The following is an 18,818-nucleotide window of genomic DNA, read 5'->3' as shown; positions in this document are numbered from 1 at the left end:
GTAGATTCCGCGGCGGTGCAGCTCCGCGTCCCTTCGGGGGAGTTAAATGCGTCGCGTCGCGTCTCGTCGCGTCTCGTCGAGTAACCGGCGTGCATTGACGGCGTGCAGTATCTCCGAATGAGTAATTGCATTCGTACAGGTTTGCAAGTTCCCCGCCGCGGCGAATATCATCGGGAGCGACAAAGTATCGGCTGTCCCTGTCGCTCGCGTGTTTGGCGAACGCATCGCCATGGTTACGTCGTCCCGTTGTCCTAGAATCTCCCCGCGTCGGGCATTACTCCGGCGTCGGTACCGCCGAACCGCAAATTATTTTATCGGTTACGCAAGCCGGGAGCTTGCGGCGAGCAAGAATTCAGAGGAGAGGCCATTCGTCGCTCCCGCAATATTCTTAACAGCTTCCGCCTCCGCTTCCTCTTCGTCTTCGATAACGAGCGTGCAGCCGTTTGCAGCGCGCGCGCGCGCGACGCACCGATTTACGCCATCGATTGTTCCACCGTGTCTTACGTATGTGTGAGTTCATGAGCCCGTCAATTGGGCCAACCTGCTCCAAGGCTGGACACACGGACAGGGCGACATCGTGGCGGCACCGATCCGCGAGATCTCGCGCGACGTCCTCGCGAACGAGTCGGTCACCTTCGAGCGCGCGTAACGCGCGCTCGAGTTTTGCTCGAGACGGACAAAACGAGCATGCGCGAATCGCCAAAGACTGTGCTGAATCCTGTCTTCTTGATTCGCGACTTGATCCTGCTGACTCGCCATTGTCCTTGAAATTTTTGTAGACCTGCTCTCTCTCTCTCTCTCTCTCTCGCAATTAAGCGCATTAACATTGAACGAAAGCGAATTTGCATTCATGTTGTCGGTCGCCTGTCGTGTCATCATGCAAGAATAAAAGACACCGTGCGCTTCCTTTTCGGGGAGGATGATCCTTTGTCCGCCGACGTGGAGTGCGTCATCTTGGATCACGGAGAAACGAAGGAATCGTCAGCGTATCACTTCGCGGAAAGAACCGATTCGTTCGTAATTACTAACGCGCCAGTTACCGAGCGGTAAAACCCAAATAGTGAGCAATCCCATGTAATATTAACAATGAAATGCGAATATAGTGCATCCGCGGGATAAATATTCATCTGATTGATCGGGACTCGTTCCGCACACTCATTTCGATCGCGCGGCCGCGGCCGCGGCCGTTCAACGTGCACCATCAGGAAGAATCTAGGAGCCGATTTCTCCAAAGTCGATTAACTTCGAGCGTAATCCAATCGTTCCTCCGTCCCTCTGCCTTTCTCCTTCGCGAGATTCTGTCTCTAGAAGAAGATGGAGAGACAATTGCGGCGCGATTAAAGTTAATCGACGTCGGAGAGGAATCAGCCCCGGAGCGATCGAAGAGAGAACTCGGATCCAGCGGATCCGCTCGATTCTGAGCTTATCGTTGCCGAGGATCGCGTTCCCACCGACCGCGACACACAATGACCCGGATTAAAGAAAAGCTGGCTAGTAAATCCTTCTAAATTTATATCACGCGCGCTCGCGAACGGCGCAAAAAAAAAATAACGGATTTATGCACGCATCTCGCTGTTGTTCCCAATAAAATGTGCAAATGAAAAAGGAATTCTCTTTCTCTCTCCTCCGTTGCGTGCGCGCGCGCGCGCGCGTCTGTGCGTGTGTGTGTAACAAGATCGAAAAAAAGATGCCGTTATACGAATAACGATACACGACTGCGCAAATCGCCCGTAAGGTTAATCTCGGCATATCGAAAGGGAAATAAGGTTCATCGTCGTGTTTACACTTAGAATTCTGAGAGAGGCAGGAAATGGCGGTTGAATTTCTTATGAGTATTTTCTACGAGCTCGCCGCAAGGCTATTTTATGAATTTTAAAACGCTCATCCGCGTATCTCGTGTATTTGTGGACGCGGAGGCGGCGGCCGTGGTGTGTTTCCATTTTTATACAGCCCGTATCGACGATCGTAAAAATCGTCCCGGAGAACACGCGCGTGATCCTTGCAAGTCATCTGTTAAATAATGCATGCATTTCATGAGGAGCATCATTCTCGCTTTTCATTCGATTAGTCGTAACGCCGTATAAAGCGCATAAAATGCACCGGTCGCTCGCGTTATTACACAAAAAGCGGCAAAGTCGGCAACACGACGTACAAAGTATGTCATCAAATATGCAGGTTACATTCAGTTTATATATCCGTAATATTGTCCACGTAGCTACATTTCCCATTATATCCCGTTTAAGTATATTTATCGAGTAGCGTGCCGGTATATATACACGTGAGTGCGAGTGAATTATTCAAATGGCCCCCTGCCATTCTAAATTCTAACGGAAAGCAGCCGCGGCAAGGCTGCGTTGATACTTTCGGCCGCGCATTTTCGCCGACGACGCGCGTTTCGCGCATCTCACGAGACGGTGCATCAATGAGCACCGCCGCGTCATCCGCGCCGAAAACCGGATCCGCTTTATGGACGCGTAAAAATCCAGCGAACTCTGGAGATCTCAGCGGCGATCTCGATGACTTAATCGCGCGTTACTCGCGGCAGAAATCTGCGTGCGTCACCACTCGCGCGTGTTTACTCCAAGGTCCTACCTTGAAGCGCCTTGCGCGTTACCCGTTACGAGAGGCCATTTTTATTTACCCGAGCCCGAGACCCCTCGATATCCCCGGGATTCCCGCGGAACGAAAGTCCACGTCTGTGCAAGAATGCATCGTGAACAATTCACGCGCCAGCTTGGAAAATAGAATCCCGCCCGGGGGAGAGAGAGAGAGAGAGGAGAGTGATTCCGCTCGTAAATAAACGATCGCGCGACCGAATCCGCCGGCGGTTCATTTCACTCGCGGCGCTCGTACCGTCTCGGATCATCTCCCTGCGCGATCCCGCGCGATTTTCACCAATCCTCCTCTTCGCCGGGAAATCGCACCTGCCGCGGTGCGTGCGTGCTGACCGATGCTCGGCGAGGCTCACGAGCGCAACAAGCGCCGACGCGATCGCACTCACCGGTAGATCCTCGTGTGTCCTCTCGCGGCTGCGGCTCCTTCCCTGAGAACCTTCCTGTTCTCACCCAACACGTCGCCGACGTAACACGCGCGTCCGACGAATTCGCGTGGGCGGTCACGTGTGCGCCGTCCTCGGGCACGCACCGAGTGCCGCGCGACGATCCTCGCACCGGTCTCAAGCGTCGCACATCGATCGCAGGATCACAAGGTCGTTCACTGGTCACCGCGACGGGGAGAACCGCCGCCGCCTCCTTGCTACGGTATGATCTTCGCCGCTGTCTTTGTCCTCCTCCTCTTCCTTCTGGTCGTCGCTCGCGGACGAGCGCGTTGTCCCGTGGATTCGAATCGGCGTCCTGTTCGTTCGAGAGCTCGATAATCGCACTTCGAAGCCGACGTCTCTGTTCGCGCACGCACCGTCTGTTATCCGCGCGATTCCTCGCCGGAGGATCGAGAACGACTAGCGACGTCGCGCTCGCTCGATCGTTTCGCGTACGTAGATCTTGCGCGGCGACACTTGTTGATCCCACGGCGGCATACTTCCGCGGACAGCGGCGAGAACCACACCTTGCAAGAGACTGTAGGAGAAATACAGGCCGAGTTGAAAGGCCCTCGGCCGTGAGACCAGCTCAGGCCTGTAGCTATCCGCTGGCGGCGCGAGCGCTCGTGCGATCGATAACACCACTCGATATCGCGGAGGTCCTTCTCCTCGTCTTTCTCGTGCTTCACGCGGTACTTCGCCACGTGATCGCGCCTGCTTGGCCTGGTCGGTCTCGCGCGAGATTCAGGGCTCGCCTTCTGAGAAATGGATTCTTCGCTCGTTATAGATACTAATTGACACTTGAGCTTGCGTTCTTCGACAGGTATTCGTAATATCAGTATTCTTGGTAAGATCTGCTTTCCCGGCTCGCGTTTTCCTGTACCTGTACTTTCCTCACGTCTATCCCTCTCTCGCTGCTTCCTCGCGACGCTCCGACGTGCACTTATTTCATCTCGAGTACGGCAGGTATAGCTGCGTGCGCGCGCGCGCGCGCCCGCAAAAATAGTCCTCTCGAGTCGGACGTCTCACGTTCAGAATGTCTCGTCGCATCAACGCTCAATGGTAGCTCTTCCCGCGAAATTAGAGTCGACTTTTCCTCACGGAAAATGTCAGTGGGCCAGATATCAGTGGTTCTCGAGTAACGCTAACTGACAATTAAAGTTGAAAGGCTTTTCGCGAGGCGTGGTGGGTGACAAAGAGCATGTCGTTTGGCTAACGTCGGCTAGACTTCATTTCATCAGAGGAATTCTCGCTCCAGCATACTTTGTATGCAATGCGGAACGGACAAGCCGCAGTGAAAAATGATGATCTCCTTCGATATTTCAGTCAGAAAGGGGGCCGATTCATCCGGAGAATCTGTAAATTTACGTTGGCGCGTTCATAACTAGCTGGGAGTAGTTCTGTGTATACTTGCATGAAAGTCGAGAATTTTGTGACATTATTTGCCGCGGCGGACTTCTCTCTCTCTCTCTCTCTCTCTCTCTCTCTCTCTCTCTCTCTCTCCCTCTCTCTCCTTCTCCCTCTCTCTCTCTCGTCCGAGAGACGCCCGCGTTTAAGCCGGCACTGAAATTCGCCAAGAGAGAGGGACTAACGACTCTGCCACCAAAACGGTACGACGGGACGTACCGTACGTTCACCACTCGTCGTTCACCTGAGTTTTATCGGCGTATTTTTGTCATTCTCCCTCGCATTCTGCCTCGCATACCAGCAGCCTCTCGTCGAGTACAAAAGTAAGAAACGTCAATGGTACACAGGTCGAATTAAGTGCCGCATCGATCTTCGGGAATGGCGCTCGAGCGACTGCAAATTCGCCTTTCTTTCGAGACTCTTCAATTGTGTTTGTAAAATTACGTCGTTGGGCAGATTCGTTCAAATATCATGGTGATGTTATAAAAGAAAATCGCATAAATTCGCCTTTTTCAAGGATACCGACTGCGAGATATTTGTGTGAATATTCGAGACTGCGAGTCGGACATTTCCCACTTGAAAACTCGATAATGAAAAGACGGTGAAACGCGCGAAGAAGCTAATAACGCTTCTGCATGAAGTATTTCTTTAATTTACAACGTGAAGACACGCTTCCCCCTCTCCCCCCACCAGCCCCACTTTCCTCCAAACTCCTTCTCATCAGCGTGACGAGATAAATCCAGGACTCAAGATGACTAAGCCCTTTTTAACGTGTATTAATTCGAGACCGACAGGTTTTTAAACGTGGTGCTCGACATGGAAAAAAGGAGGAAAAGAAAGGACCGCTTCCACACGACTTCGACGCAATTGGGATTTCACGGAGAGAAATTGCTAATGCGATTAGAAAATCTCCCGGTGCACTTTGTATTGGCATGCGGTTTATTTTTACCGGATGGTGTCAATTGATAAAACCGGTTTCGGCTAGGATCGCGTACGCGCGCGCGCTTCGAATAATGCGTACATGTTATCTCAATTCGTGCGTTTCGCACATAACGAATTATTTTATCCATCAGCCGCAGAAGCGTCATTAAACTACAATTTTTGTAGTAATTTATCTTATCTTTTTATGGATGTAGTTACTTCGCGAAAACATAACGGAGCGAAATTTCTTGGGATGAAGGAATCATGATGTTTGCTTTATTGAGACGATTTATATCGCGTTTATCTCAACTAGATTGTTTTTTAAACAAATTTACGACGGTAAAAGCTGTATACAATGCGATTAGTGCGTCATTAAAAATAAATCGAACGTTTAATCTCAAGCTATATTAAATATTTCTATGAGACGAGGATTATATAAATGCGTGTTGCGGAATCGTGAAGTGTTTCGCAGCGAATAATTTTCACTCGTTCTCGGAACTGAATTTTTAAAGATTTGGAGATAAGCTCAGTGGTAAAGACGATAAAAATAACGGATTTTCTATTATGCTAATTCGCTATCTACAATTTAAATTTTTGAATAACTAAAAAGACGATGAACAACACGAGCGAGAAAATTCTCCGGAATTACCGTTCGCTCGTCGTCTTCGCAGTTTCCGTAACATTCGATAGAGGCCAGCTGTTTACGCGATTCGCAACTTTGTGCTGCCTTGCATTCGCTGCAAAATTCACAAAATACATTAACATTTAAATAATTCTCTTCCTTTCTGACTGGCAAAGGTAGAGTGTCTTTGCTTGAAGTTAGTGCGTTTCAAGTTTAACCACAATCAGATTGCAAATATTGTTTTTAATCATTTATAGTAATCGCGATTATTTACGTTTGCCAGATAAGATACATGTACTTAGCCGACAAACAATTTATTAATCTTTATTGTTATTAATATCGTGCCGTGAGGAAAGCTGCAGGAAGGATGACGCGTTTATATTTTTCTGCGAGAATATGATGTCAAGAACAAAAGTGGTGACACAGGCGAGTGAAACATTTTTCGAGAGAGGTACTTTTGAAATCAGTTTGCGAGCGTAATATATTATTTCACGTATTCGCGTACACCAAAATGGCCTCTTCCGTGGCCTTCAAAATCGCAACCGTGATGCCCCGGGTGCCGAATGCCCCAGCTACAGCCGTGCACATGACAATCGATACTCCCGCGGTGTCCAGTCAGCGGTAAACGCCGGAAACGACACCACGTGTGCTATAATACAAAATTCCAAACACGGAAAGTTCGTTTCGCGGAAGCATGAGAATATATTTTTCAGGATTATCCTCATTCACCGGCGCTCATGTAACGTTCGCGTCGTGCGTCACGTGTGTTCCTTTACACATGAACGCGGCTATCGATGTGTGTGCGCACGCTCGAACATTATTATCTATTCTGGATATATTTTGCATTCTAAATCACGTTGCGCGTCACGCGCGCTCCAAAACGACTGCGCTCTCTTGCGGCTCTTCGCTCCGTCATGTTTATTATTAAAATGTGTTGTTGCGATGTGTTATACGCGCACATGCACGCGCAGGTGCGCGTAAAGACCGTATCACACTAGCGACTCGCGGCTGCGGCTAAATACTACTAACATACTGTCACACGTGCAATCCCAGAGAAGGGGTTTGCATTCTACGAGATCTACTAAATAATAGTCTATCTCTTTATTAAATTGTTTCGACATTTAAAAGAAAAATATGTAACACATAAAACAACACTGGATATAACCTTGTTCTGATGATCACCGACTTCTATATAATATTAAATAAATGTGATTATGACGAGTGGGTCACGTGAGCATACGGAGTTCTGTGATTGGTTGCGGCTGCGGCTGCGACTCGAAAAATGGACAGCCGTCCAAACGATAGTCGCGAGTCGCAGCCGCGAGTCGCTGCTTTCTGATTGGTCGAGGAAGAGTCGCAATCGCAATCGCAGCCGCAGTCGCGAGTCGCTAGTGTGATACGGCTGTAACTCTATATATTAAGCTATAAGTATATTATATACGTATATACATGCATACTGGACAACTCCAGCCTTCGCAAGGCAAAGTTCGCGTCGGAAAACGCTCTCTCAAGTTACACGATGTGTATATCTTTCGCTGATCCTGTGACCGCGACGCATGCGCGTCGCGCGGCATTAGAGCGTATTGTGCAAGATTGTGCAATGCCAGGGCCTTTGGGTTATTTCATTCCATAGTCAAGTGTGTTGTTCGCCGCTCTCCGGGCTGTTCAATTATTAATCTCAATTATATTAACGCATTGTTGACCGACTGCTTTCAACATTGCCCGTCTCTTGTTTCGACGTATCGTTGAAACGAGATGACTAATAGAACGACCAACAATGTCCCGTTAATAAAACAAGGTTCATTGGCTCATTAGCTTATTATTATTTTATTTCTATGCAAGTTTCGTTAGCTTCATTTTTACACCGATTTTATTAGCTTTATTCATTTTATCGGTCGCTCGCGTCGTCATCCTTGCTGCTCATCCTCGTGATCGAGATCAGTGCCATGTTGACCATCGACCATCGTCATTATCTAGGAATCGATACTTGTTCCTACTCTTTTCCTCCTTTTTTCTCACAACACAATTAAAACACGCGTATGATTCTCGGAATTATGACTTTTTGTTACCTAATACGTGCCAGTCGCTTTCGTGCGCACCTCGGCGGACTAATTGCGCGCGTAATTCCCACGTTCCTACTGGCCGTGCGCTTTTCACGCGCCAATAAGAATCGAGCGATTCATCGGAGTGTTTCCGTCTGTCGATCATTCATATCGCTCGCATATCTGGCGGACGCTACCTCCACAATGCAGCTGACCGACCACGGCTCTGCGAGCTTCGCATGAAGCTTCCAACGTTATCACGCGCAGCGCTCCGAGCAGCGGCGAAACCGTGCAACGCGCCGGTCAGTTCAAAGAGTGCCACATGAGCAGGTGCGACATCGCGCACTGTGTGAGGCGAGCTTTAACCGAACGCGCAAGGACGCGCAAACCGCGCGCGTCGCCCCGCCTCGTCGTCCTTCATGAATTCGTCACAGCGCGACACGAGCAGCCCATTCTCGGCTGACTTATTTATTGATCCGCTTAGATCGTCCGCAAGACGAGAGACCGACGTTGACGGAAAAATTTCGCGCGAGAGGAGTATCCGCAGTATCCGCGGTCCTGAGGGATTCAGCAAAGTGCTCGCGGCGTACAGCGCGCTGAGCATGAGCTGCGCATGAGCGTCGAAGAGCGGCGGACCAGCGAGTGGCCGCTTCTGCCTTTAGACGCGATACCGTGCCGCCGATCGCCGTGGCCATTTCACGGGGGGATCCGCGAAATTCAAGCGTCACCGTCGCGATCGCCTCACCGGATCGCGGCGCCCCACGTCGCCGCCGGCTTCGACCTCGCACGCTCATGTCGCTGTTCGCCTGTTGCGTCCGTCGGGTGAGTTGTTTGTCGACACGACACGACACGACGTAACGCCACGTTCGGCTACTTACCACTTATTCTGATAATATTACAATTAATCTCCCACCATCATCGCGGGCGCGCGATACAAATAGGCGGACGATCTGCGCCGCGGCAGCGAGGTGACGCGAATTTTCAGTGAGTTCGCGAAGTCGCAGAATGAGCCAGCCGGAGTTCCTCGCCGGAAGCGTTTCGATTCAGGTGAATCGCGTCTGACTAACGCAAGATGATGGTATTTGTGGTATATCTGATCTCACTTTCGTCGCTCTCTCTCCAGCGGGAGCCTATTTTCGTTGTAAGTACTAACCGCGCCCGCGATTTGTATTTCCCTCCAGCGAGGAACCGGCGAAGAAACCGGAAATCATAACGCGCAGTCGGGCGCGCGCGCGCGCCTGCCGAAGACACGCGTGGCGCTGTCGAATTTGCCTCGAGTTGTCACTTTTCCGAATCGGGAACTTTGCCGACGCGACGAACGTCGCGCGAGACGCGTCTGGAGATTCAGCGACGAGAGATGCGAGTCATCCAGGGAGCTTCGGGAAGCGCGATTAAACCGTGTGCGGTGTTTGTTGCTAGATCGATCGCCGAGCGAATTTCAGCAGATGCAGACGCGTGTAAGCGTGCTCTTTTGCGTAAAAACTTGCAACGGTCGTCCGCTGGCAAAGCCGCCGGCAATATAACGGGCAATATCGGCAATTGTTGAATAATGCAAAGCAGCCTGAAGGGTGAGCCTTCGCTCACCCTTGTCGCTCAAGTGGCAGAATCGGTAAATAGAAAAATGAAGTAAACGGGAGAGAGAGAGAGAGAGAGAGAGAGGGCCGTCACGGGCACCGTGTATACGTGTGCGTGCGTCGCCTGTGTGTATACGTGTGATGTGTGTCTGTGTGCGCGCGCGCGAGCGCCCACGAAGAGAGTGAACGTCAAGCCGCTCGCTAGGGTGAACAGACACATTTTACGCTACTTAAGAGATTTCATGCTCAGGTGTCAAAGCGACCGGCGTCCTTGCGGGGTAATCAGCGGGGGTTGTATTAATAGAACGGCGATTCACTGTTTTGCAAATCTTCCCTCGGAATCGATCGTCCTGGCCTTTCGATCCGCCATCGGCGAGTCGCCGCGCCGCGTGACGATCCGCGAGATCGTCGAGTCGAGTCGAACGATCGAGCGCGACGCTCGGCAACGGCAATGGCTCGCAAATTCAATCTTGCCGCCGCTCGAGCCTGAGGTCGGCGCGGCGCGGCGTCTTCGCGTTTCGCCACGCCTCGCGACCTTGACTGCACATCTCTGTATCTTTGCGCTGCACAGACGAATCCGCGACTTTTCCTTTCGTCTCGCAGGCCAACCGATCAACGGACGAGATGCGTCAGCAGGCGCTGGCGAAAGAACCGCCGGAAATATCGTGGGAGAACACGCTCGGCTCGCCCAACGGCGTGCCCTTCGATGACGACACGAAGGAGCTGCTGAAGAGATGCCTGGACATTTCGGTGCCACCGCCGACCAGCCTGTCGGAGTTAATCAAGCGGAGCGACGCGTTTCCTGTCAAGTTTCCGATCAGCACCATGAGGTGCGCCGCCCTCAAGGACAGGGGGATCAACCCGGAGACCATCGAGGTTCGCGCATATTAGCAACAATGCTCCCCGTCACGGTCTAAGCGCGGCGGTTTAAGTTACGCGGTTAAGTTCACTTCGAACTGTCAGCATTCAGTACGGGTCGAGCGAAAGCTTGCGAATCGCTGCCGGTCGTATGTACGATTTCATGTACATCAGCTTCGTGAGCGTCGTGATGCTGATGTCTTTGCTGATGTCTTTAGGGATGTCTGACGTCCTTGTCGATGATTGTCACGTTTTTGTAGTTGAACGCTAATTCGGTGTACCCGCTGATACACGAGGCGATGCTGCCCCTGATCGCCCGATGGTTGAAGCACAAGCGGCTCTACGGCAGCGCGGTCGAAAAGGCTTTCTACAAGGACATGAGCCTCATCCAGTTGATCCACCGGCTGCTGGACAAGAGGGCGGTCTTTTTCTACGACGCGAGTGACCAATGGAAGTTGATCGACAACAAGACCGGCTTCGACGGCTGGGAGAACGTCGGTACAGATCACGAGAAAGAGCCGTTAGTGAGTACAGTAACCCACTCAATCAAGCGATACCCTGTCGAACAGCTGCGCGATAATTAACCGAATCGTCGGAGCAACGAACGGCGAGACGAGAATAGCAAGTTTGAGAGGAGACGAATATAGGAGGCGGATGTGACAAACTTAGCGCAATGAGATGTCTCTCGTCTCGTCGAAATTAAAAACAAGACAACTCGAAGAGAAATTCGAAAATTATTACTATTATTTATTCATCTTGAAAAGGCATTTTTTAATATATATATGTGAAAATGACAAAAATGAATTTCAATTATGACAAAAATAAAAATGCACGAATACATGCGGATTACGAGGACAATTTTGGTTAGCTGTTAATTACCATCCGTTTCCGTGCCCATCCGACGACGCTCCGCCAGATGCGAAATTTACGCGACCCCAAAGACTTTGGGGAGATATTCGCAATCGCTGTTGGCGGAGAACTGAAGCGCTGTTGCTTCGGCGATGGGATATACACGCGCATCATTCTCTCCGGCGACGTCTTAATAAACGCTCCCCGCAACTTGACAAACAGGTCCTAACGAAATGTCTCAGCTACGATGAGATCAAATTATCAGCGATGATGGTGGTGTCGTCTCACACGGAGTTCATAAACGACGGCGCGCGAAGCAACAGAGGTATCGTGAGCAGTGACCCAGACGCCGTTCAACCTCGAGGGGTTATTATGGGTGTCGTAGGCACAAGGTTTTATGCATTTATTTAACCCCGACTGCTTTAGAAATATTTTTATACGTCCGAACCGTGACGTTCCGATGGCGTCACAGCCTGCGTGTTCTATTTCTGTCTCTTTCGCGTGCAACTCCGTGTTCGCAAAGAGAGAGAGAGAGAGAGAGAGAGAGAAAGAGGGGGGACACCCAAAAAAAAAGTAATTTCAAAACAAACGGAATCATCTAAATTTTAGAGGATTTTATTTTTATATATCAAGATGATTCCTCTAAAAGAGGAAAATATTAGAAACACATTATTCTTAAAATTAGAGGAATTGTCATATATATATATATATATAATGCAAATCTTATTGATTTTAATATAAATTTTCTCTTATACACAGATTATTTAATTTTTTTTAAGAGGATTATTATTTATTTTTACTGTACTTTATTCTTACTGAATATACGTTCCTTTATAGGGAAAGGAGAGGAAATTATTATGAAACTAGAAAAGATTCTAGTTAAATTTTATTCGCTAGCTTTCTGCTGAGAAAGTAGGAAAAAACATAAATTTGCAATGTTATGTACTCTGAATGGCATTTAATATAATAATGTGGCAACGCGATATGATAATCATATGCACAGAGAGAATGTCTCTCTGTGTGAGTAGATGGAAGAGGAAAAACGCCGACAAGCGTTCCTCTTGATGATAATAAGAGGAAAATTAATTGATATAAGAGGAAATCCTCTTGGGATAAGAAGAAGACAGAATAATATCTAATAAATTTTAGATGAATGGTTCATTTTAATCGCTTTATCGAAAGAGGAATCCTTTTTCTGTAAAAGGCTTCGCTTAGAATATGAGACCATGGGAGAAATCGCTTTACAGATAGAATACTTTTTCTTGGATAGGGGATTTTCGAGATGACCATTAAGACAAGCACGCTGAAGTGTTTTAATAAAAATATTTTGTTCTCTTTCTTCTACGCCAATAATATGAGCCATTTTCTTGATTTTTATGAAACTGGATATATATGTTGCGTGTTGTTGTTGTAGATAAATAATACGAAGACACCATTTAATCTGTCATTCGTACATGTATGTGTAGATTCGAAAAGCCCCGTGTTATGGAATATCAAGACATCCTTATCACACCGTTGCAGAACAACGTGGATAATGGGTAAGCGCTTTGTTGTTATTATTATTATTATTATTATTATTATTACGTTGAGACGCGAATCCCCAGAGCCGGGGACTCGTCTGAGCGAGAAAAAATCGAGGAAAACATCTAATTTCGCTTGAGATACGTTCATATCGATTGGCGGGAGGTATCCTTGCCAACGAGGATTCTATAAATTTACTTTCACGAGAATGTAAAGGAAAGGAAAACGAGGGATCCCGCCTGTGTGCGTGTGCAGGAGCGGGTGGTAAATATGTACTGAAACTTGATGGATAGTAGTCGGAAGTTAATCCACGTTATAATGCGCCCGCCCTCGAGTACTTTTTGCAGCGTGCGAATGAAATTTCTTGAGGGAATTAATCTATGCGGGACACAGGTACGGGCCCGCGATGGACGGCACCGCCGAGGAAAAACGCGGGATGTGTGTTCTATGGGCAAAGTTTTACGGCGAGGATTATCATCCTCTGTACGAGGAGACGGTGAAGCGCGTCAAGGCGAAAGACAACAGGCGTTACCTGTCGTTGGCCAGCCAGACGGTCTTCGACATCGAGAACTACATGAAGCGGATGCTGCTCTCCGTAGAAATAATACTGCTGGAGGCAAACACTCGCGCCGAGAAGCAAAACACCACCGCCTTCCTGCACGTGGTCGGTTTTGGCCTGGGTTAGTGCAATCTCTTGTCGTTACAAGTGTCGAGATGAAATTCTCGCTATCCGTCTAGAACAGCTTGTTAATCCTCCGTCATAATACACCTCAATATTTTTCTGTCGGAATATCCACTATGTCCGTCGCTGTATCGCATACTATTAATTATTAATTATTCCAATTAAAAAAAAAAGAAATTGACAGATCTCTGGCCGCCGCTGTCTAATCGAACATGAAAACCCCAGCTTGGCTCGCACTTAAAAGTCACACGCGTGATTTCGCAGCATAAACTCGTGATTAAGCTTTCGAGTTTTAGTTGAAAATTTTTTAAAATAGAAATTTTTAATTTCCGCCTTCTCGGCAGAGGCCGTGAAGTGAGTCTTAATTTCTTAATTCGTGATAATGGCTTTTCTGGAATTTTATGTTCATTACTTATCGAGACTGCCGCTCGTTTTCTGCAAACATCCGCTAATTAAGCCATAACGGTTCGCAGGCGTCTGGAAGATAATTCAGGATCAAGAAGTCTATTTTCTGAAAACATTCGAGATCGCGATCAGAAAAATGAACAAGAAGCTCAAGTACGTTTCCGACATTATGTTCGCTTATTTCCGGCAGCAGAAGTGCGGCGGCGCGGGGAACGGCGATTATCTTGGTGGTTAGTGAGCAATCGGTGTGTAAATATAAGCGTCTTCCTATCGAATGCATGACGACGATACCGTTTTTAGATATCAAGATTCATTTCGCCTTGAGGGAACCGCACAGCAGGCTGTTTCGTCCTAACGACGCGAACAAACTCCTCGTCGTGACTTACGCTTGGGACGGAAACGCGCTGCCAGGTTTGTGCATTTTTTCATTGTGTTTTTCATTATGTCCCATCACATACGCTCGCTTAGTCATTCGCTCACTTATTTTGTCAGCGTTTTGAAATACAAACGATCGAACGAACGAATAATTAAGGAAATGTTTTCGGCAGATATATTCGGATGGAATATATCCGTTTTCCTAAATTTTTCCTGCGTCCACAGAATGTGATGTTCTTTTTAGTACCCGTGTGTGAGATAGCTATTCTTCTCCCGTAGGAAACGAATTCTGGAATGGTTATTTGGATGCCAGCGGCGATCCGGCGGCGGCGTGCAGCACCCAAGTGGCCGAGCTGCACAATCCCAAGATCAATCCGCGCGCGTGCGGCGCCAGCTTGCACGTCGCGTCCGCGGCGCATGGAATTCTGCATATATCGGATTACGCGAAGCTTCACCTTACTTAGGTAATACCAGTCACCCTGGCGCGTCGATCTCCTTATCGACGTCGATCTTCCTTGCTGAATACGCAATACGGTTCTGTGATCGTAAATGACGTTCCATTGGTGTCTTTCGTCTCGATTCCTTGTATTCTCTGCGTTTGAAATAGAATAAAGTTTACATTACTCCCACACTTCATCACACTGTATCTCCATCGTAACCGACAGTACGAAGAACACTCCTCTGGTCATGGAATTTTGCTCAACGACAGTAGTTATCGATTGTACAGCTGCATGTATCTTATCGCTTTACATCGATCAACTTGAATTACTCGAGAGAAAGTGTAATTTGTCAAATGCTTCATCCCATTCTCCTTATCCTTTTATGTAATAAGGGAACAATTCTCTGGTCTGGGAATGCAAAATTGTCACAAGAACTACGATGCTCTCTTAATTGCAAAGATTACGAATGTCAATTTTCAAACAAGACAAATTTTAAAGCAACGACTCCGTTGTATAGTAAAATATTCAAATTTGCCATCTTTTCCGTTACTAGAGAGGAAAGATCGTTGACCTCTCAGCATTTTCGTCGAGGAGTTAGTCGGAGGATCCGTGAACGAGAGTGTCTCGTAATAATCCGAAAGATCTTGCACATATGCTTCCTAAGAGAACTGAGATGAGAAAATAATTGAGAATAAAGATACATCACAAGCCAGCTCCCAGTAGTTCCTTCTTCAAAGCACTCGCCTGGACCACTTGAAAACCACTCCCGTCCAAAAGCCCCTAAGCCCCCCTACATTACCCCCTCGGCACTCGGTGGCCTTCGATGAACGCTGTCCGCTGGCACTGTTCAGGAAAGGGTTGGCCCGGCGGGCAACAGCGGGCTACGACGACCATCCCGATCGCCGCGCAGCCAGCGTAGCCGCAGCGCGGACGTGGACTGCCTGAAGAAGTACACGGAGCGCCGCGTGGAGGAGCGCCGGCACACGGAGATCAGCGACGCCAGCAAGCTGGACACCTCCAAGTGGGCGCCGCTGCCGAGGAACTTGCCGCGAGGTCAGCAAGCGAGTCCCGGCAGCAGCAAGAGACCATCAAGGGACGAGCGGCAGGATAGCGTGGACGAGTCGGCGACGGCTATCGAAAGGTGGCCAGGCAAGCTGGCGAACTCGGCAACCTCGGAGGACCCCCGGTCCTCCGTCGCCAGGACGCTCGATCCTGAGCTCATCGCGCCGCGTCAGCCTGGCTCCAGGAGTCACAGCACCGACGTGACCGCTCTGAGGGCTCACGACAAGCGCAGCATCGAGCAACGACGGCACACAGACTGCAGCGACCCGCGCACCATCGCCACGAGGTTGACCGCGCACATTTTCCACGTCCGAAAGCGAGAAATGCCGTGATCCGGGTTGTAGTTGAGATTCGGAGTAGGCGCGATTGATCACGATTGTCGTTTCGCAGCCTGCTACGGGTAATGGGCGTCTAGTTTATCCGATCAGATGTCTCGTCCCTCTCGTCCGATTTCTTGTCTCTTCCCTCTGTCACGTGTTCTCGTCTCGATCGCTCGTCCCGTCGCGGGCTCGATGTTCGCCATGCTCCTGTGCACGCGTCTATGTATATGCGTATGCCCATTGTGTTGGTCGGACTCGCCAGTCGTAGCCGAGCTCAAGGGGTGAAAACGAGCTCTCTAAATTTCTCGGAGCGAAACCTCGCTCGAGAAGTAGAGCGGCTGCCGAGTCACTCGAATTCGAGCGATCCTTCGCTCGTGCGTGTCGTGGTGAATTCTCCACTCAGCATCGCTTTCACTCGAAAGCGAACAGTGAATCCGATGTGCAATTAGCACGGATTAAAGCTTGCGAGACTCGATGAATTAGTTCCGCACTGCGAGTCGCACCCAACGGGAGAACTTGTTCGCTCTTGCGCTCTTGAGTTCCGGCAATGTTCTTCACTAATTCGCTTCGAGTGAAAACACTGCCATTCCTTGGGCGTTTCGAGTGAGAGTCCACTCGGAGAAATTTAAAGAGTAGCGATGCCTGACTCGCCACCCTTACGACCGGAAGTAGTCGCTGCTGTCTCTTGACGTTGTCGCGAGTGTTTCAGCGCGTGATCTCTGTTCAAATCCACCCACCGTGATCGTAGCGAGACCGGCAGTGATCGTTGATGCCTGATGGTGTGCTCTTTTCAGATAGATCCGAGATTTTTATCTTATACGTGTTGTCTTGCGTGTTCACATAAAGTATATCGGACGTAGTTGTGACGGGAACTCAAGCCCTTTCGTCTTCTTCAGGTGGATACCGCAGATCGACGGCGCCAAGTTTCGCCGTGAGTCGTCCCCCCTCGCGAGGGTCGACTGCGCGATCACCAAGGGCTCGGCCAACCGGTGGATGACCTTCGTGAAAAGTCCGTCTCCCGATCTTGTGCCGAGGGCGAATCCCGAAGGGAGGGATTCCATCGCGGAATGCATCAAGAAGGACGAAGGAGCGTGCAAGGACTCGGATAACTCCAAGTGGCAGCCACCGAGGAAGTTCTCGCCGGCGAAGAACGAGAAGGGACACCTGCAGAGGCAAGGTGAGCGACTCGACTTGGCTTTCTTTTCCCTTCTTCAATCCCCGCACGCGCCTTCATCGGTGACCTTCGAGCACACCCTGACATTAAATTCCAGATGAATTGGACATGAGCAGAGATCGCTCCTTCAGCTGCGTTGACACCAACGATCGAGCTATCAAGCTCAGCCAACGCATGCGGGACCTGTACGACTTCAAGACGGAGAACGAGTGGCCGAAGAGGGCTGGGAGTTCTCAGCGAGAAAACGCGTGGATCAGCAAGAGTAGCAGCGAGGAGGAGAGGACCAACTACCAGCCGGTTCGCAGGAACAGCCAGGACCTGGAGTTTAACGACAGGATGAGCAGATTCAAGGTACGTGCGATCAGCGTTAAGACCTACGGAACTTGAAAATTTCATCATCGCTCTCTTTTCAGTCCAAGGCGTGTGAAATCCAAGAGTGCGAAGAAGACAGACAAAGGTCGACGAAGGACAGCCACAACGCCAGCGAGGTGTTCATCGACGAGCAAGAGGAGCGTCTATGGAAGTTCAACGACAAACTGCGCTACAGCGAAGACCTCGGTACGAGACGGGCACGAGGTCGTGAACGACGCACCTACTCGGACGACTACGACGAGAAAGCCCGAAGAGAGTCCCGTATGTCCCGTCAGTCGGAATCGTGGGTGACCAAGAGAGACCGACCAGGAGAGACACCCGCGAAGAGGGTGGACAAGGAGAACAAGCGGAACTCGGACGTGAGCGCGAAGTCGCGCGATTCTCATGTCAGCTACGTGGAAGTGGACTTCCCGAAGCGGGAGACGCGCACCAGCGACGCTAGCTACGCCAGCGTCAACTTCAGCAAGCGCGGCAGCGTGGAGTGCAAGAGCACCCGGAAGATCCTGGAGGCGCCGCCGAGAAGAGCCTTCAGCCAGAGCGATGAGCGACCCGCCACACCGGTGCCGCCGATCGAATGGAACGACGAGCGTTATGTGCCCAAGAAGCTGTCCTCGGATCGCCAGAAGAGAGACAGCACCAGGTACAAGGTGTACCTGACGTAGGGAACGCTCGTGAGGGCAGGTGTTTCGCCAAGCGAACGTCATCGCTTTCGCCTGCTTTCTGAGTAATCTCCGTTGACGAAGTGGAGCTACAAATGCGACGTGTATGTGGAAGATGTCAGTGCGAAGTGGAGTCCGATGCGAAGGTCAGTCGATCGGACATTTTGTGTCAGTGTTGATTCGACGTGTTGATTCGCGGTTTCCTCTGATTTCACTTCACCATACGTGCGCGTGTCTTCAATTCGTGCTTGTTTTATCCGAAAACTGTGCAACAGCATTCAGAACACACTCTTAAGGATTGTTTGCAGCTCTCTTCTTCTTCAGCTACCGATTTCGGCATTTATCTCCTATGATATGTTCATCTTGTGAAATATATTGAGATACGAAGACGCTGCCCAGTCCCAGAACCACAACGTTGATTCGACGTCGATGAAGGTTGAGTTGACGTTGATTCAACGTTTCATCGACCATTTCAATGTCAAATCAACGTCGAATCAA

At 49.6% G+C, this 18,818-nt stretch overlaps 3 protein-coding genes across 9 annotated transcripts in view; 2 read left to right on the top strand and 1 right to left on the bottom strand.

Annotated features, from left to right (window-relative positions):
* LOC105184959 (putative ferric-chelate reductase 1 homolog) overlaps positions 1-3,591 on the bottom strand; it is a 29,233-nt gene extending 25,642 nt beyond the window's left edge. Inside the window, exon 1 of one of the 2 annotated variants that reach the window (XM_011144091.3) lies at positions 3,002-3,591. Coding sequence is in view for 1 of the 2 variants with exons in the window: in XM_025304283.1 (XP_025160068.1) it covers positions 2,854-2,866 (13 nt within the window). In the remaining variant the exon portion in view is untranslated. Of the gene's footprint in view, positions 1-2,853; positions 2,882-3,001 lie in introns of those variants that run through there. The other variant, XM_025304283.1, reaches the window with a different exon arrangement.
* A 4,778-nt stretch (positions 3,592-8,369) lies between these two features.
* On the top strand, positions 8,370-15,769 carry LOC105184958 (uncharacterized). Of its 6 annotated transcripts, none has more exons than XM_011144089.3 (10): positions 8,370-8,851; positions 10,207-10,479; positions 10,722-10,985; positions 11,533-11,702; positions 12,777-12,848; positions 13,225-13,511; positions 13,987-14,148; positions 14,219-14,329; positions 14,573-14,757; positions 15,585-15,769. In XM_011144089.3, the coding sequence occupies exons 1-9, from the start codon at positions 8,822-8,824 to the stop codon at positions 14,755-14,757; spliced, it is 1,554 nt and encodes a 517-aa protein (XP_011142391.1). In that variant the 5' UTR covers positions 8,370-8,821; the 3' UTR covers positions 15,585-15,769. The 6 variants fall into 6 exon arrangements, with proteins under 6 accessions (XP_011142391.1, XP_025160041.1, XP_019697783.1 ...); XM_025304256.1 differs by lacking the exon at positions 8,370-8,851 and adding an exon at positions 8,867-9,076; XM_025304249.1 differs by lacking the exon at positions 8,370-8,851 and adding an exon at positions 9,055-9,170.
* On the top strand, positions 15,148-18,475 carry LOC105184972 (uncharacterized). The gene is made up of 5 exons (XM_011144120.3): positions 15,148-15,201; positions 15,585-16,081; positions 17,012-17,292; positions 17,387-17,640; positions 17,703-18,475. The coding sequence occupies exons 1-5, from the start codon at positions 15,148-15,150 to the stop codon at positions 18,321-18,323; spliced, it is 1,707 nt and encodes a 568-aa protein (XP_011142422.1). The 3' UTR covers positions 18,324-18,475.
* Positions 18,476-18,818: the final 343 nt, after the last annotated feature.

This window comes from Harpegnathos saltator, unplaced genomic scaffold, assembly GCF_003227715.2.
Source record: "Harpegnathos saltator strain DR-91 unplaced genomic scaffold, Hsal_v8.6 scaffold119, whole genome shotgun sequence".
Taxonomy (NCBI): domain Eukaryota; kingdom Metazoa; phylum Arthropoda; class Insecta; order Hymenoptera; family Formicidae; genus Harpegnathos; species Harpegnathos saltator.
Note: the sequence above shows the minus strand (reverse complement) of the source record. Positions and strands in the feature narration are given on the sequence as shown.